Raw genomic sequence first — 15,486 nt, 5'->3', positions numbered from 1 at the left:
CCGTTTCTACTATGGCGAGGTTCCCCACAGTACTGCACCACTCTTAAGTGTCTGCAAGCCAACCAAAAAAGTTATGAATTGGCCCAAGTTATTTAGCAAATCTGATCCTTCCACTAATCTTGTTTTGCTCACATTGCAGAAGAAGAGTGTCTTTCTGTGCTGGCGCACTCCGAGTTTCACCCCCAGCTGAGTTTGAGAGGATCAAACACCAAAACTATCTCCTGCAAATACCGGGATGAGGCACCTATCTCTGTGCTGGCTGAGGGGCGTGTCTCTCCTCCTGCTGCTCCAGAAGGCCACCTCCATGGTGATGCTGCCAAACTCCACAGGATGGGAGCAGATTTTGGACAAGTATGTGGATGAGGAGGGGGACTGGTGGGAGGCCAAGCATAGGGGGAAGAGGGCTATAACCGACAGCGATGCTCAGCTCATCCTGGACCTTCACAACAAGCTGAGAGGCCAGGTTTATCCTCCTGCTTCCAACATGGAATACATGGTAGGTGGGTGGAGGTTTCCGAAAGAATTGAAAACACAATTCATATTTGTGAAAAGACTTTGACCCCATGCTGAACTCCCTAAGTTTTGCACCCTTGTGGTCCATAGCGGTTAGCGAGTTGAGCCAGTCACCAGCCCCGCTGGCACTTATCCCACTTGGCATGCAACATCTAAGCACCTTCACACATGAGCTCCCAGATACACGCAAACAGACAAGCATGCACCCACATGGCATTGATTGTTTTGCCAATCGAGAATAATTCCTACAAATTGCCAATGATCACAAGAGTATTGCATTGTCATTATATATATATATTTTGTTTGGCAATCATGTGAGCATACTGTGCCAGATCAATTTTCACCGTGCGATTAGAATCCAGAGCATGGCACCAGGGCTTGTTTTACCAGCTGTCCAGCCCCACTAAACACACACACATACATGAAAGTCTGGACTTTTACAAATGAAAAACCTTTCCAGATAAACTAAATTGGTCGGCGCATGCTTGACTGAAAAAGAACATTGCCATGAACAGCGCATATGAGGTACAAATCGATACAGAAAGTAATGATGTTTTATCATCCTTTCATATCCACTTAAAAGGCTGCAGAACAAAAGGCACTACTGTACTAGGGTAAAAGTAAATATACAGTTCCGGCTGGGGGCAATTGGTGGACTGTGTAATTGTATAATTGAGAGGTTGGACTTGAGGACCCCTTGAGTGTGCGCATGCATGTATGTAAAAAGAATAAAAATGCTTGGTCTTCCTGGTAAGGTTCTGGTTGAGGTACTCTAAATGCTGAGCCAGCAGTGCACAGCTCCATTCTACTGTCTCCTGTTACAGTTGGCTGTTTTATTTTAGCTCCAGGGGCACCCAGGGGTGAAATATGGAGAGGAATGCGACTAAAGGACGTGAGGTTACAGGGAAAGAGGGTGAAAGCTGGCAGAGAATGTAATAGGTAAATAAGAAAAGAGATGCATGGATGATGAAGGGCATTTCACATGGAAAGGAGAAGCAGCGATGGTTAGAGGGGACAGAAAATAGCAAATGTGTCAAGTCAAAATAATTGAAAAGAACATGAGGCGTGCGAATACGGGTTGAGGCGAGGGGAAATTAGAAAAGAAAGATGGAAGCATGTGTAAGAAGCGCAAAGACGCCACAATCAAATCTGTAGGTGCCGTTGATTTATTTTGAAAGAGGATCCATATTCCTCAGGTTTTCCCACCTGCTGTATTGAACTGCTGTCACCTTTCAGAAACCTCACAGCTTCCCTGTCCTGGAAGAGTTCATAGACATGCTCCCCTACGCTTTCATGCATGCAGATCCGCACACACACACACACACACAAATATCCCTGTGGGCATTCATAGCCATTCGCCCATCAACTCTGTTATTGTCTGCTTTTGTATGAAGCCGTAGCCGGCCTGACCCTCTGTGGCAGTCATCACAGAGACACAGAGATAACATCAGTTCAAATCCCCTTCTCTCTTCTCCCTTCATCTGTTTCCTTTTCTTGCCCTCTCTCTCTGCTCCTTCTCCCTTATCCCCGTGGCTCCGTTCCCATTCTGTCATTAGCCGACACAGAGGCCCCCAAATTTTTTTCCTGGATAAGCATTCACACTCTGCAGCGATCCAGAAAGCTTCAATGCACATTCAGTAGGTTGGCAGTGGTTCTGCCTTTCACTCAAATGTTGACCCACAGGTATAAACAGACAAGTGCTAGTGTTTGAAAAGCTGCAAAACACACAGGTGACATGGTGGGAAGGCCCACCTGCCATGATGTTGAATCGGGCTTTGCCGGGCTTCACTCAAGTCTGAGGTGGTGGCGATTTTAAGAATCTGGGGCGTTTCAGACACTTTCATTCATTGTTTTGCTTTGAAAACGTCCTTTGATTATGTGACCGTGAACAAAAATGTGCAGGAGTGTTTGCATGGCTTCCCCGTGTGGAAAAATTGAATCACTTTCATAAAATTGAATGACTTCATTGACAGAGTAATTGTTGGACATCCTTTATTCCAGCAGCTTCACCTGCAGATTACCTCAGATCGTGCTGACCAACCGGGAGGGTGGGTGTCTTGGGCTTTTCCCCTGGTTTGGCCAGCTGGCTACACCCAGTTAACCTCCAAAGGGAGGGGAAGCTCACTGGCTTGTCCAGATGTTAAAGCAGTAGCTGAATATTATGTGAAAAAAAACAATATTGGCCCTTTCAAATCACCGACTCTGGCTTCAAAATGAAAATGACACTCCAGTGAAGCCAAAAAAACAACAACAATATTTAAAAATAGCAGAGATGCCATCCTAATTCTACAAAGGTGGAGAGTCCCTAAACTTCACCTTTGCCTTTGGCAGCTTGATCTGGTCTCGGAATGTCACACACAGGAAATGCAAGAAGGCGTTCCCTTGTGGGAATTCATTGCCCACATTGAACCTGCCCTGGTGCCAAAAGTGTAGTTCTAGTCTTATCTGTGCACCACAACCATGACTCTAGGCACTTCCTACTGTTTTTTTTAACTTGGTGTGCTGTCCCCACTCCTGGAAACTTACTGGTTTCAGGAGGAAATGTGCTCCAAGGATATAAAGACGTGTTTGCCATAGATCAGCTTTAAAATCTATTGTTCAGCTCCCTTTACAGAATGTCCTTTGTTTAAGAATTCCTCAAAATCCTGCTTTCCATTACTTGCTCACCTCCCTCATAAAAATTGGGGCACTTGTCCAGACTGCTTTCTGGAAGGAGTTGTATTTTTTTTTAGAGCTGATAGGTTGATATTTTTTCTTGCTGTTTCTTGTTGTTATTGATCATGTGACTTTTATTAACATTTCCATAGCATTATAAAGTAAAAGCAACCCAGACCAAATCAAAATATCAGGATAGACCTGGCATTTATCTGCCTGGCCTGCTGGAAGATGATGTGAGCTTCATTGCCTCCCTTGCCCTCTCTGTGAGGTTTCTTATTTACCTCATCGACCTTTTCCTCAACTTCACTTTCTCTCATTCCCATATTTTTCCCTTACGTTTTTCCTGCATGCACTATTGATTATGCAAAGGAAATCCAAACTTGCAAACTCTCTGGAATGTAACCAGATGACCCAGGAAGAGAGAGAGAGAGAGAGAGAGGGGGGGGGGGGGGGCTGGCTGGCCTCAAATGACGTGTTAAACAAAATACACAATGATATGTGCACAGTGCTGAAAGAGTTTAGCAAAAGAAGTGTTTTCGTTTATGGGCCCCAGCAAAGGTGTGGCCAGTGTGGACGGTGGTGTGTGATGGGGGTCTTGGTTACAAGATCTCCCCCGCTGGGTTGACTGCAAACAACCACAGCTTGACAGCCTGGCTGCACTCTGCACTTGGATTAGAAGCTGAAACATATCCGTGCTGTCACCATATTCTGATCCTGCCATTTCTGCAAATTTGAGGACACTGAGTTCAGGGTAGTGCTTTTATTTATTATTATTATCATGTCAAATTTGCTTCAAGACCAACACAGATCATGTCTCCATGAGAAAAACAAGATATTTTAGCCAGGAGTTTGGTGATTTTGGGTCTGAAACCCATTTGTGGCTTGCAACCTTAGTGCTTTATGACCCATAATGAGTCCTAATTGGCCAAAAATATTGTATTCACCCTGCTGAAGTATGGAAAGTCCTATTTTTGTTGTGTGTGTGTGGTTTGCAGATCGTTTGGCAGCTCAATGCAGCATGTTTTAGTGCTTATCAGGGTAGACATTGATTTTTTTTCTAAGGAAATCGAAAGGGGAAATGGCTTAGATAGAGAGCAAGGTTATAACTAAATGGCTTCCATCTTCATTCTTTCACTACAGATGATGATCAGGCTTAAATGTCCAGGGTGTTTGTGTTTCAGCTTCATGAGCAATCACACCAGAAAAAAGGGACAACCAGGAATTACAAAACAGATAATGAAAAACCTGCTTCATTTACAGTTTGCAGCCATAAGAGGCTTTCAGGAAAAGTCCTGTTTTAGTCCTGGATTTGTCAGTTATAATTTGCCTTTAGTGTTAAGACAGTCCACTGGCCGCAGCAGACGATGTTGCGGTAACGCCGTCACACTCTTGTTGTAGGCGTAGAGATAAATGAACATAAGCTCCACACCGCCGTCGGATTATTTGTTCCATATTTAACAAGATTTTGTGTCACAATCTTACTGAAAGCACACTGTCCAATAATAGCAGGCTCTGCCAATATTACCTGTGTGGCACTGATAAAAAAAAAAAAAAATGCATCCGCTCAGCAGCCAAAGAATTCCCAGAAGAAAGTGCTCAGAGTTAAGACTTAATTTGCGGCACTGCCAGACATCCTGTTGTTAGGAAGGTGTGTGTTTCGGGAATAATGCAGGGTACAGCAGTTGTTTCTGGTCGGCCTGAAAGTGGGTGACGGATGATGTGGGAAGGTGGTGGAAGTGGGAGTTAGGAGTGTCTGTTATTAGATGGGATTTCAGTGAGTGTAAGCTATGACTTCCAGGCCCCATAGTGTGAAATGTGACAATTTCTGACACCTCTGCTGGTATGCTAATAATTTCTACATGCACGTGCAAAATAATTGGCCTGCTACATTAGATAGCTCACCCTGAAGGTGAACGCAAAGGAATCCAATTGGAGAAGCACACAGTGTCCTTCAGAGGAAGTGCAACTTGGTGTTATTCTAACATGTTTTTATTGTAGAAGTAGGTCAGCCCAGAGGAAGGACGATCTTTGCATTCCCCAAAAAACCAAGAATGGGAATATGATCCCTTAGTATCCAACCAAAGCCAAACTTAACTGAGAGGGCATCTCAGAGAGCGGTATGGTGAAACAAAAGCGTGCACCCAGACATCACCAGAGACATATGGAAGGCATTACTGAAGGAAAAACAGCTTTTTTCGACTAACACTCTAGCGTCAGGGAAAACCAATCTGGGGAAAGTCGGCTGAGCAGCAATCAGAAAGTCCAAGAGCTCTTTATTCATCAGCAACGGCGCATGAACATTTTCAGTGTGGAGGTTTGATTCATTTGTGTCCGATGGCTGATTGATTGTCATCTCGCAGCTCAACTTGCACACATGCAGTTCTACCGTATGACCCACCATTGCTATCTTAGAGTCCATTAAGTGGCAATGCTGTGTGTCGCAGTGGATCAGTTTATACCCACTTCTTCTACCTCTGAAATATAATCCAGAAAATGATTTCATGCTGCTCTCATCTCCCGTGCAGGTGTGGGATACAGAGTTGGAGCGTACTGCAGAGGAGTGGGCTGAGACCTGCCTGTGGGAACACGGGCCCGCAGGTTTACTGCCGCAGATCGGACAGAACCTGGGAGCACACTGGGGAAGGTGAAAATAGCAGCACACTCCGCTTCCATGCAAAGATTGAAGGACAAACAGCTCTGATACATTTTGATGCTGTCTTTTAGCACAGAGAGTGAGAATCATTTGATATTCAGAAAATTAAGTGTGTTCTTGTTTTTCTACACTCTTTATTTATCTGTAGTTGCCTTGGAAGCATCGTAACCAGATTCCCTAACCCACTGAGCTCAGAGGCTTCATTCTAAGTTTCCTGTTGCTGTCTCAGTTTCTCATCCTCGTTTACAAGACTGAGATACTTGAGCTCCTTTTGTTGAAGCAGTTGCTCCTCTAACCTCGGGGGACCAATCCTCCACCTTGGAGTGTCATCTTAGCCACTTCACACTCTGCCAAACAAAAGCAACAGAGCGGAGACACAAATCTGAGGGCTCAATGCTGCTACAAACATTTGATTGTTCACTTTTGTAGTGGTATTAATATTTGTATCTGTAAACGGCTCTGAATTACAGAAGAGCCTCTTGTTCCGCATCTAATCAATCATATCCTTCTAGAGTCAAGATGCCCTTTTGACTCTAATCAGAGTAACTAGGAACACCTGGTGCTAAATCAGTGTCAGTCATGGCTACTGCAATCTGCTCAGACACAAACGCTTGGTTGCCAGCAGGAATCTTAATAGATGTCCAAACAGATGTGTCTCTGTTGCTGCGCGTTACCAAGGAGCACTAACTACATGTGCTGTTAGGCTGCTCAGTCTTGCGGAGTGTTTTGTTCTGCTGTGTAACGTTATCATTCACACATATTTTTGTATGAAATAAACACGTGATTTCTTGGTGTGTACATCCTATAATAATGACAGTTATCAAATTATATTCTGTTTCCATCCGCTGGGTTCCTTACCTACGCTGATGGAAGATCAACACAACTGAAATGCGTTTTGAGACGTTACGATCCTAAATGTGCTTTTTTCCATCTCTCAGATATCGTCCACCCACCTCCCATGTGCAGGCCTGGTACGATGAAGTGAAAGACTACTCCTTCCCTTACCCTCAAGAGTGTAACCCCCATTGCCCCTTCAGATGTTCCGGCCCAGTTTGTAGTCATTATACACAGGTATCTACGTCTGGACTGTATCATTTTATCTCCACTTTGGAGTTTTGTGTCTTTGTTTTAGACTATATAATCAGTTTTTCATGGTCTGATTCTTTTGCAGCTGGTTTGGGCCACCAGCAGTCGGATTGGCTGTGCCATCAACTTGTGTTACGACATGAATGTGTGGGGCCAGATCTGGGCTAAAGCTGTCTATCTAGTCTGCAACTATTCACCAAAGTAAGCATATTAGTTGTCCATTTTGATGGGACAGAATCCTTTGCCCCTGATTTTGAACATCTCATCCAACAAAAAATAACTTGAGCATGCACATTCTGCTCAGTAAACCGTTCTATTATATGACCTGAACAGGGGGAACTGGTTGGGCTATTCCCCTTACAAACATGGGACACCATGCTCTGCCTGTCCCCCCAGCTATGGAGGACGCTGCAAGGACAACGTCTGCTACAAAGGTGTGTCTGGGGGAAACCTAGATTGAGAGGGAACAAGAAAACCAGAGGAACATTCTGCTCATTATAACAGGCTTTCGTGATTTTACTCAAAGATGACAGCTCCAACCCTCCAAGAGAGGAAACAGAAGAAAACAACTTCATCGAGCCAGAGGCCCCCCGCACGCCACAGAAGCCCTGGTCAAGGGCTTCCGAGCCTGAGTCTCCCAGCCTCCCTGCCCCGGCCCCCACCAAGCCCCCCAAGGAAGACCTGCAGAAGAATGAAGTGGTCAACACACAGCAGATGTGTAAGATGCCATTCAAGCGTTTATGCTGGATCTAGTTTCAGTTCCAAATGGGGGGGTATAGGATCTGTTTTGGGCTTTCTCACGATTTTATTATGTTCGCATAATGATAATAAAGTATCTTGATTCTTTGGGGTTGAGCGTTGCGTAGAGTGGCGACAGTCGACAGTTTCTTAAGTGTAGCTAAAATCGGGAGTCAGACGAGGTCTATTTTAGCACGAGCTCCAGAATGTGTGTTTTTCTTTGACCGGCTGAGAGGGGGGGGGGGCTTCCTCTCTGCAGTGCGAAGGACCAGTCGCTGTAAGCTGAGACACTTCCTCTAATATTGCTGCCCACCATGAGCCTTCTTTTAGGAATTCTTCTCTTTGTTACTTAACAATGTTCTTCACTAGCTTTCAATCAACTCAGGCTTTCAGAAACAGGTCGACCGCATCGGCAAAGCAAATTCATGCATTTCAGTTCCTGTTCGGCAACTGAAACCTCTTTCCTGTGTTTTTCAGCTCAACTTGTGACCTGTGACACAAAGCTTCGAGATCAGTGCAAAGGAACACCATGCAATAGGTACAGTTTGGATGTAACGTGGTAAATATAACAACACAGAATGATGTGCACAGTGCAGTTCACGTGATTGTCCTGTTATTATTATTAATCCGCAGATACGAGTGCCCAGCTGGGTGCCTAGATGCTACAGAAAAAGTAGTCGGGACAGTATATTATGAAATGGTAAGTGAACAAAATGAGTAATGCAAATTATTCGGTCTCTCTGGGTGGATTCAGTTCCTACACCACTCAGCTAGCTACCTGCTTACAATAGCATCAAAATAAAGGTTTTTAATATAGAGTGAATGATGTTGCACAAATAAAGTTTTCTATTCTCAGCAATCCAGCGTGTGCAGGGCTGGTCTCCACGCGGGCGTCATAGATAACGATGGAGGATGGCTGGATGTGACGAGACAAGGCAGAAAAGAGTTTTTCATCAAATCCAACAAGAATGGAGTCCAGTCCTTAGGGTGAGACAAAAGTAGTAGTAAATGTCATCACCTCTGATGACAAGAATACTAAGGTACAATCAGGAGAAGGGAATATAGACTAATCTCAAATTTGTGGGATTCCCTTGACAGAAAGTATCAAAGTGCTAATTCCTTCGCAGTTTTCAGAGTTCCAGGTGAGTCTAGCAGTCGTGTAACACTGATTGCAACACTTAATTTTCTTTAAAATCAAATTGCACCTTATAAGATCATCATTATTATTTCTTGCAGTCACAGCCATCACATGCGAAACCACAGTTGCACAGCTATGTCCGTACCAGAAGCCTGTAAAGCATTGTCCAAGGTATGAAGCTGGTTCTACACCACTTTAATTCTCCAGCATCATGGAAGTTTGTGATGCTGTGTTCACCTGTTCGCTTTTCAGGTTGTACTGCCTGAGAAACTGTTTAGCAGAGAATCCTCACATATCCAGAGTAATCGGTACTGGGATATACTCGGATGTAAGTCCTACTGTTAAAGGATAAGCTGATTCCAGACTAGGGTCATCATCACCTTGAAGTTACCTTTCCATTTCCATCTGCAGAAGTCCAGTATATGCCGAGCAGCGGTCCACTCTGGAGTCGTCAGGGATGATGCGGGAGGTTACATCGATGTGATGCCAGTGGACGAGCGGAAACGTTACACCGCCTCATACCAAAATGGCATTTTCTCAGAGAGGTAAGGGATGACCAGTGTGAATGCTGTCTGCGTGTCGTGTACATTTTGGGGCGGATGAAAAGATTTAACTTTCATAGGTAACAAAAACCATACATACACAGTCAAATCTATTAAAATGAAGTATCATACAGAAAAATTGAATATATTGTCATAGATTGTGAAGTGAGGGTATTGACCAAGTCAGCATCGTGTTCCACAGCTTGGTGGAAAGTGAGGAGGTTCCGCTCTCTCACACGGAACAAGTTTTTTCAAGATGTTGGCAGCCTCTCATGACTGAGATTGGGAAAAGGATTTGCATGCATCCGTTTTGAAATCATTTATTTCCCTGCAATTAGAGCGGAGGAATGAGCACATCCTAATGTAATGCTGGGAGCAGTTTGTTTTTTAGTCAGTCAAAAAAGGGCGACTGGTGGACAAGAAGCTAAATGTAGTGGCTCAGGTAAAGCAAAAAAAATCAATAACACAAAGCCTGTGCAACGATTTTATCATGCTGAGTTTAGAGATATTAAATTGCACTTAATTTGAATTTGTGCCATCATCTATTCTACAGCATTGCCATTGCTAACATGACCTGTGTAGAGGACACACACATGCATAAAGCCTCATTTATTCTATGGTCTCTACTCCCTCTCCTCCCCGCCACATTTATCTTTGCAACTCTGCTGGGATGGCTGATGCCTGTTAGTATCTGCCCATCATTTATCTGAATCCTTTAACTCCACAAGTCTGTCTTTGTTGGATCAACACATGAAGGCAGCCTCTGTTTGTGTCAAAATGGCTGTTTTCTCGTAGAACGCCGACCTCTGTCTGTCATCAGAGTGTCAAACAACTCACTGATGTGGGTCATTTCTCGTAAACCTGAAGTCTAGCTGTGTCTCTCTGTGACAGACTATCTCCATCACTTGTTTCTCTCTTGCTTCCAGCCTTCATAACCCTCCGGGAGGGAAGGCATTCCGGGTGTTCGCTGTGATTTGAGTGCTCCAGAGTGCGGCTTCACCAAACAGAAAGTACACTTGGGCGGCTGAATAGGCGGTAATCAAGCTCTGTTGTCAAACTCCATGACTGAACTGTTTCTGGCTTTGCTCCACTTCACGGGTTAGAGGTCATCTCCATGGCAGCGTAAACCCAGCAACACAACTTGATGCACAATGAGGAACTGCCAGTACTCACGTGCGAGTACTTTTCATCTTGTCATCTTTGGCTGGAAGTGTTTTGAACTGTATATGTGTCTGAATATTTTGTTTATGTACATATTTGTTGAAGGTATTACATCTGTTTTGTCTTTGTTACATTGACGTTTCATTTTAACTTTTAGCTGTGCTTGAGTACTGATAGAAATACTATGATATGTCATAATAAAGGCACTAATAAAGAATATTTTTTTTTTTATGTATTAAATCTGGCACATTTTTTACTGGTGCTCTGAGGAGATTTTGTGTATCACACTTTACTTTTGTAATGATTGGGAAACACATTGTTGTGCATTTATTATTGTATGGTTATGCTTTATATTATAAAGTCTATATTATGGATGCTGCTATATGTTTTGTATTGTTGATAAAAGCCACCAGTTTGATGGGCTTTAATGTCTGGTTATTTAGCTCAAGGTGGTTCAGTTGAAACTCCCTGCAGGTCAGGAAGTGCTCATCCCTCACAGATGTCATTCTCTCCAACCCAACCAAAATGGCTGACTTCATCATGCATCGGATTTAACTGCATCTCGCTAAGCTCTTGTCAGGTTAGTTTTTACGTCAGTCTATCTAACCATTTTATTTCATAAAGTATGCCGAGGAATGATCATTTTAAATAAAATGTATATATATTTGTTCTCGCATTGTTTATTTTATTTATTTATTTACTGCATTATGATGTTTATCCATCCATATTCTTGTAGTTGAGGCGATTGTATTTTACATACATTTGCAGTTACACACACTGGTTCTATTGGTTTCTATTATATTCAAAGTTTCACAATTTAATCTGACTTTAAAACTTCAACGTAACTGGTAGCATATTCCAAAGATTTCATAACACTGCATTCCAAAGAAAAGTAAACATTTAGCAGAGACTGTCTACTTCAAACTTAAGTTGTACTTCCTGCTGAAAGTCTGTGGCGGCTGTGGGGCTAGATTGGCGTTCCTATACATATTTCTATTCCTCAAGTTTGTTTTCTAAGTAACACGATTATTGCTTGAGTGCATGTTTACTTGTGCTTAAACCTCAAACACCAGACAGCCTCAAATTCATTTCACCCCAGGCACAGTCTAATATAAGCCTGGCATGACTATTTTGAAGTTGTAGAATCTTTCTTACAAACTCTAACTGAAGCTGAAACTAGGAAACCATGTCCGCAGAATGTTGTTGATGGTCCTTGAACAGTCCACGTGATACGGGCCATTCTGCACTCATATTAAAGTTGACATATCTGCATTGAAACCTCATTGGCAGAAAGTCATTTCATATTTGGTCTAACCCAGTGGATAAGCCATGCAGGGCCAGAACAACAAAGATCAAAGCCCCTCAGGGAACCAGTAAGGAGGTAGGTTTTGTGGGCAGGATGAAGTCTGAACCCAATCCCACAAACGTCGAGATTCACTGCTGCACTTGAGGAAGGAATTTCAGGATGTAGCGCTCTCATCACTACGAAACAGACGTAGCAATTATGCACCCAAATCTTTTTAAAGTGGGCGGGTGCGGTATTAAATGTTCCAGCTTTCCACCTGGAGTTTGTCACCAGGGAGTCGTCACCCCTCAGTTTCTTGTGCAGCAATTGGGCGAATTTGACCAGTCAGTAATGGGCTCCACCATATCCATGTCTCACCTTGTTATGATGTCTGAAGGGCTGCAATAGGCTGTGACTCAAGCTGCCAGTATCCGTTATTCCCCAGACAAGTGCTGCTGAAATTTACATGATGGGTTGAACTGGCCTGGTGACACCAGTGAAACTCAACATGCACACAGTCAGTAAATACTTTTTGTATGGGTTTTACAGGTTGTGTGTGTGTGTGTGTGAGTCGGTGCAGGTCTTCAGGATTTTGACAATTGTTATCTTATATACATCCTATAAATGCCTCAAAACACAACATAATGTTGAAATTCATGTGCATCCCTACACCATCATGCTTTTATTAAAGCTCCAACAGGAGAACAGGCTATAAAGTGATTGATAGGCCCTCCATGCGCTCACGTCCTGTGAGAGAAAAGAGTGGCATACATCAGACAGGTGTCAAAATTCCCAGCGGGATGGGGTGATGGGTGGCATTCAGGAGCGTTGAAGAAAGAAAGACAAGAGAACAAGCAGAATAGAGAAGGCGGGGGACAAAGGAAAGGGTAGAATGATAACCTGAAGGCTACATGAATTACCATATGTTAGCAAAAAATTATATCACTGTCAAATCTTTTCCTTGTGGGCGAAAGATACCAAGGGCAATTAAAACAGTGTGGGGGTCATAAATAATGATCTGGATACATTAATGTTTGACTGACAACCTGTTAAGTTTACTCACGAATCAATCCAAGCATTGAAATCTTTTGAGGCCTATGAATGATGCAAATGGTCATGAATGATGGATAGTTGATGAACCTCCATTTTTGTTGGAAAAAAAGTGAGACGAAAGCCTTCTTTGAATGTAGCTTGACCAAACCAGAATTGGTTTACATGTACTCGCTCTATAGGCCTCTTGGCTCATGACAAAATCACCAACGATAAGTGTTAAATACCTAAAATGCCTTTATTGATTAGGGCCAATCAATAAATGTACTTTCATGCCTATATCCCTTGCTTTTGATGACAGCATCCAATCTTTACCATTGATCCGTTTTTGCTGCCATTTCAGTATCAGATGGGAAACTTAGGCCCCGACTTGAACCAAATGACATTATGCAGTGGGCGCACATTTTATAGATTCTTTTGCAAGTTCAAATGGTAAAATCTGCAATTGGCATCACCGGTATCTGTGCATTCTGCTCACGGCTGCATCTCGTGACCAACGAGGTCATCATTGCATGGGTAAAGTTTCCATACACCTTTGTGGGCACAACCTTTGGACAACATGTGCAGTGTTTCTCATCTTTATCAAACTTTTTCAAAAACACAAAATAGAAATGTCATTAGATAGAACTTGGGATAGGTCCTGTTACAAAGCTACGCACTGCAAAAAACCACGTCCAGATAATTAAAGGTGCAACAGATTAGTCAAAGGGGATATGTTGCTGTGTGCCTTCATACACAGTAGATGGTGCATTAGAAGCAAAACTGACAGAGAAACAGCCTTAGGCCCATTAAGGGCCGAATAAAGCGAGTACCGTGAAGACAGATGGGATGAAAGACAAGCTTGCAGCTAGTACAGTCTGCATGGTGCACCAGTGTTTTCAGTCTGTCGTTTCAAATAAGGAAGGCCATTAATAACCTCCTCACAGTGCTTTGCTCAGCTGCAGTCTGGCGCTTCTTGCAGAGCTAAATGTGGCGCTGCATGGCAGCAGACCGGCAGACTGTGTCAAAGAGACAATATAAACCTGAGGAGAGGCAGGCAGACAGTTATGAGCCGCTGAACTTCCCTGTGTTGCATGCTCTGTGTCTGCTCTGCATATTCGGCTTTAGTTGTATTTTTTTTCCACTTGTTCACCTGCATGTTTATGCAGTGTGTTTGTGCCGTGTATCCTACTAGGGTTGGATGTGAATCAGATAACACTGATGCAGTCAGAGAAGCTGTCAACACCGAGGTGAAAAGTCATGGTTGCCAGTGGTAATGACTATATTCCTTCTTGTCAAACCTTTACTTTGGCAGGTGAAAAAAACAAACAAAATAAAACATAAAATTTGACGGAGTGGGCATTTTCCCCTCATGATCCCAAAATATTATATAGCCACAGTGTAAAAGTGTTTTTGCAAAGATGGAGTAGGTACTTTGTCAGAGAAAAATGAAGTTTTTCCTGAGTGGCAATGTGACTCATGCTATAATTATAGAGTTATTTTAGTCTTTTAAAGCAACCCTTTGACCAATCTAAGAAGCATTTGCGACAACTCTTTTTCCTGTCACCAACGCACGACTGAAATTAAAAATTTACAATATATTAAAATGAGTTCGACATCTGTCAATCAGAGGTCTGCAATGGATGCCTGTGCGGTTCGCTGTGGAAAATGAACGTATTCCTCCATTAAACCATCAAACTTGCGTGGAGTTGCATCCTGACTATTAAAAAGCTACGAAATGTCACATGGTTCCCTCATTGGATTGATTTAGTGAGGGGTGATCTGCGTGGCCTAATACTGTCACACCAACTGCTACCTTTATGTGAATGCAACATGCTGGTATAAGATGTAACATGAACCTAAGCGATGCTCCTTGAATCCTGGATCAACAAAGATCCTTTGAAGCGACACGATGCCAACAACTTCGATTTGGCCAGTGTGTTGTAACAGTCTAATTGCGGAAGGCATGCACCTCTTCACAGATCAAGTTCTTCCTCCTTTTTTCTGTTCAACACAAAACAAAAGGAGCCTTTCCATGACAAAACAAATCTGCATATATACATTTGGGCCATTGTGCAGTCTCATTGTCTTCTTCCCCTTTCTACAAAGCGTGCAAACAGTAATTAGAGTACATTCATTTTACATATTTCGTGACAGGAAAGACTGCCGTCTTATGTGAAATGCTTTTGTTACCAAGGAGAACGACTACTCATCAGATGATTTATCTTCAACAACAAGACACTAACACATTCCTTTCTTGTATAAAAGGTTGTCACACAAGTCGTTTCATGCTCTGGAAACAGATGTTGGCCACGTGTTCCTCAGACAACAACTATGGAATAGGGAAAATTATACTTCAGGTATTTCCCCAAGAGGGTCTGGCTGCCTACCAGACTGCGCTGGTGTTAGACCTACTAGTGACAATGAAAAACGCCAACATCACATTATTGAAATCAAGTCTTAATTCTGAACCAAATGTTAAGCCAGTTATCTCCAGATACCTGATGAATGTTTCACAGCAGTCTTACACAGTTCTCATTTGTAATAGTGAGCTGTCAAAATGGACAAAGGCTTCCTGTTCATCCTCCAGATGTAAGACAGTTGAGACTGCAATAACGATGAGAATAGTAACAAAACTATACACAGCAAAGTGGCATCAATCTTCACACACAAACCCAGTAGA

At 43.0% G+C, this 15,486-nt stretch overlaps 1 protein-coding gene across 1 annotated transcript; it reads left to right on the top strand.

The window, feature by feature from the left end:
* Window positions 1–235: 235 nt before the first annotated feature.
* Window positions 236–10,306, top strand: LOC137913807 (cysteine-rich secretory protein LCCL domain-containing 1-like). Its single transcript, XM_068757442.1, has 14 exons — window positions 236–496; window positions 5,697–5,815; window positions 6,763–6,895; window positions 6,996–7,111; window positions 7,244–7,344; window positions 7,437–7,628; window positions 8,126–8,186; window positions 8,282–8,348; window positions 8,505–8,635; window positions 8,747–8,790; window positions 8,885–8,957; window positions 9,039–9,114; window positions 9,198–9,331; window positions 10,255–10,306. Exons 1-14 carry the CDS (start codon window positions 236–238, stop codon window positions 10,304–10,306), a joined length of 1,560 nt encoding a protein of 519 aa, XP_068613543.1.
* Window positions 10,307–15,486: the final 5,180 nt, after the last annotated feature.

Source organism: Brachionichthys hirsutus, unplaced genomic scaffold (genome assembly GCF_040956055.1).
Source record: "Brachionichthys hirsutus isolate HB-005 unplaced genomic scaffold, CSIRO-AGI_Bhir_v1 contig_440, whole genome shotgun sequence".
Classification (NCBI taxonomy): Eukaryota; Metazoa; Chordata; class Actinopteri; order Lophiiformes; family Brachionichthyidae; genus Brachionichthys; species Brachionichthys hirsutus.
This window is presented reverse-complemented; position numbering and strand designations above follow the sequence as displayed.

Bases quoted from the DNA above. Each gene is read 5' to 3' on its own strand.
- LOC137913807 (XM_068757442.1), top strand. From the start codon at position 236: ATGAGGCACCTATCTCTGTGCTGGCTGAGGGGCGTGTCTCTCCTCCTG. The intron at 8,791-8,884 runs GTGAGTCTAGCA...TATTTCTTGCAG, and splicing joins CGCAGTTTTCAGAGTTCCAG to TCACAGCCATCACATGCGAA. The intron at 9,115-9,197 runs GTAAGTCCTACT...TTCCATCTGCAG, and splicing joins GTACTGGGATATACTCGGAT to AAGTCCAGTATATGCCGAGC.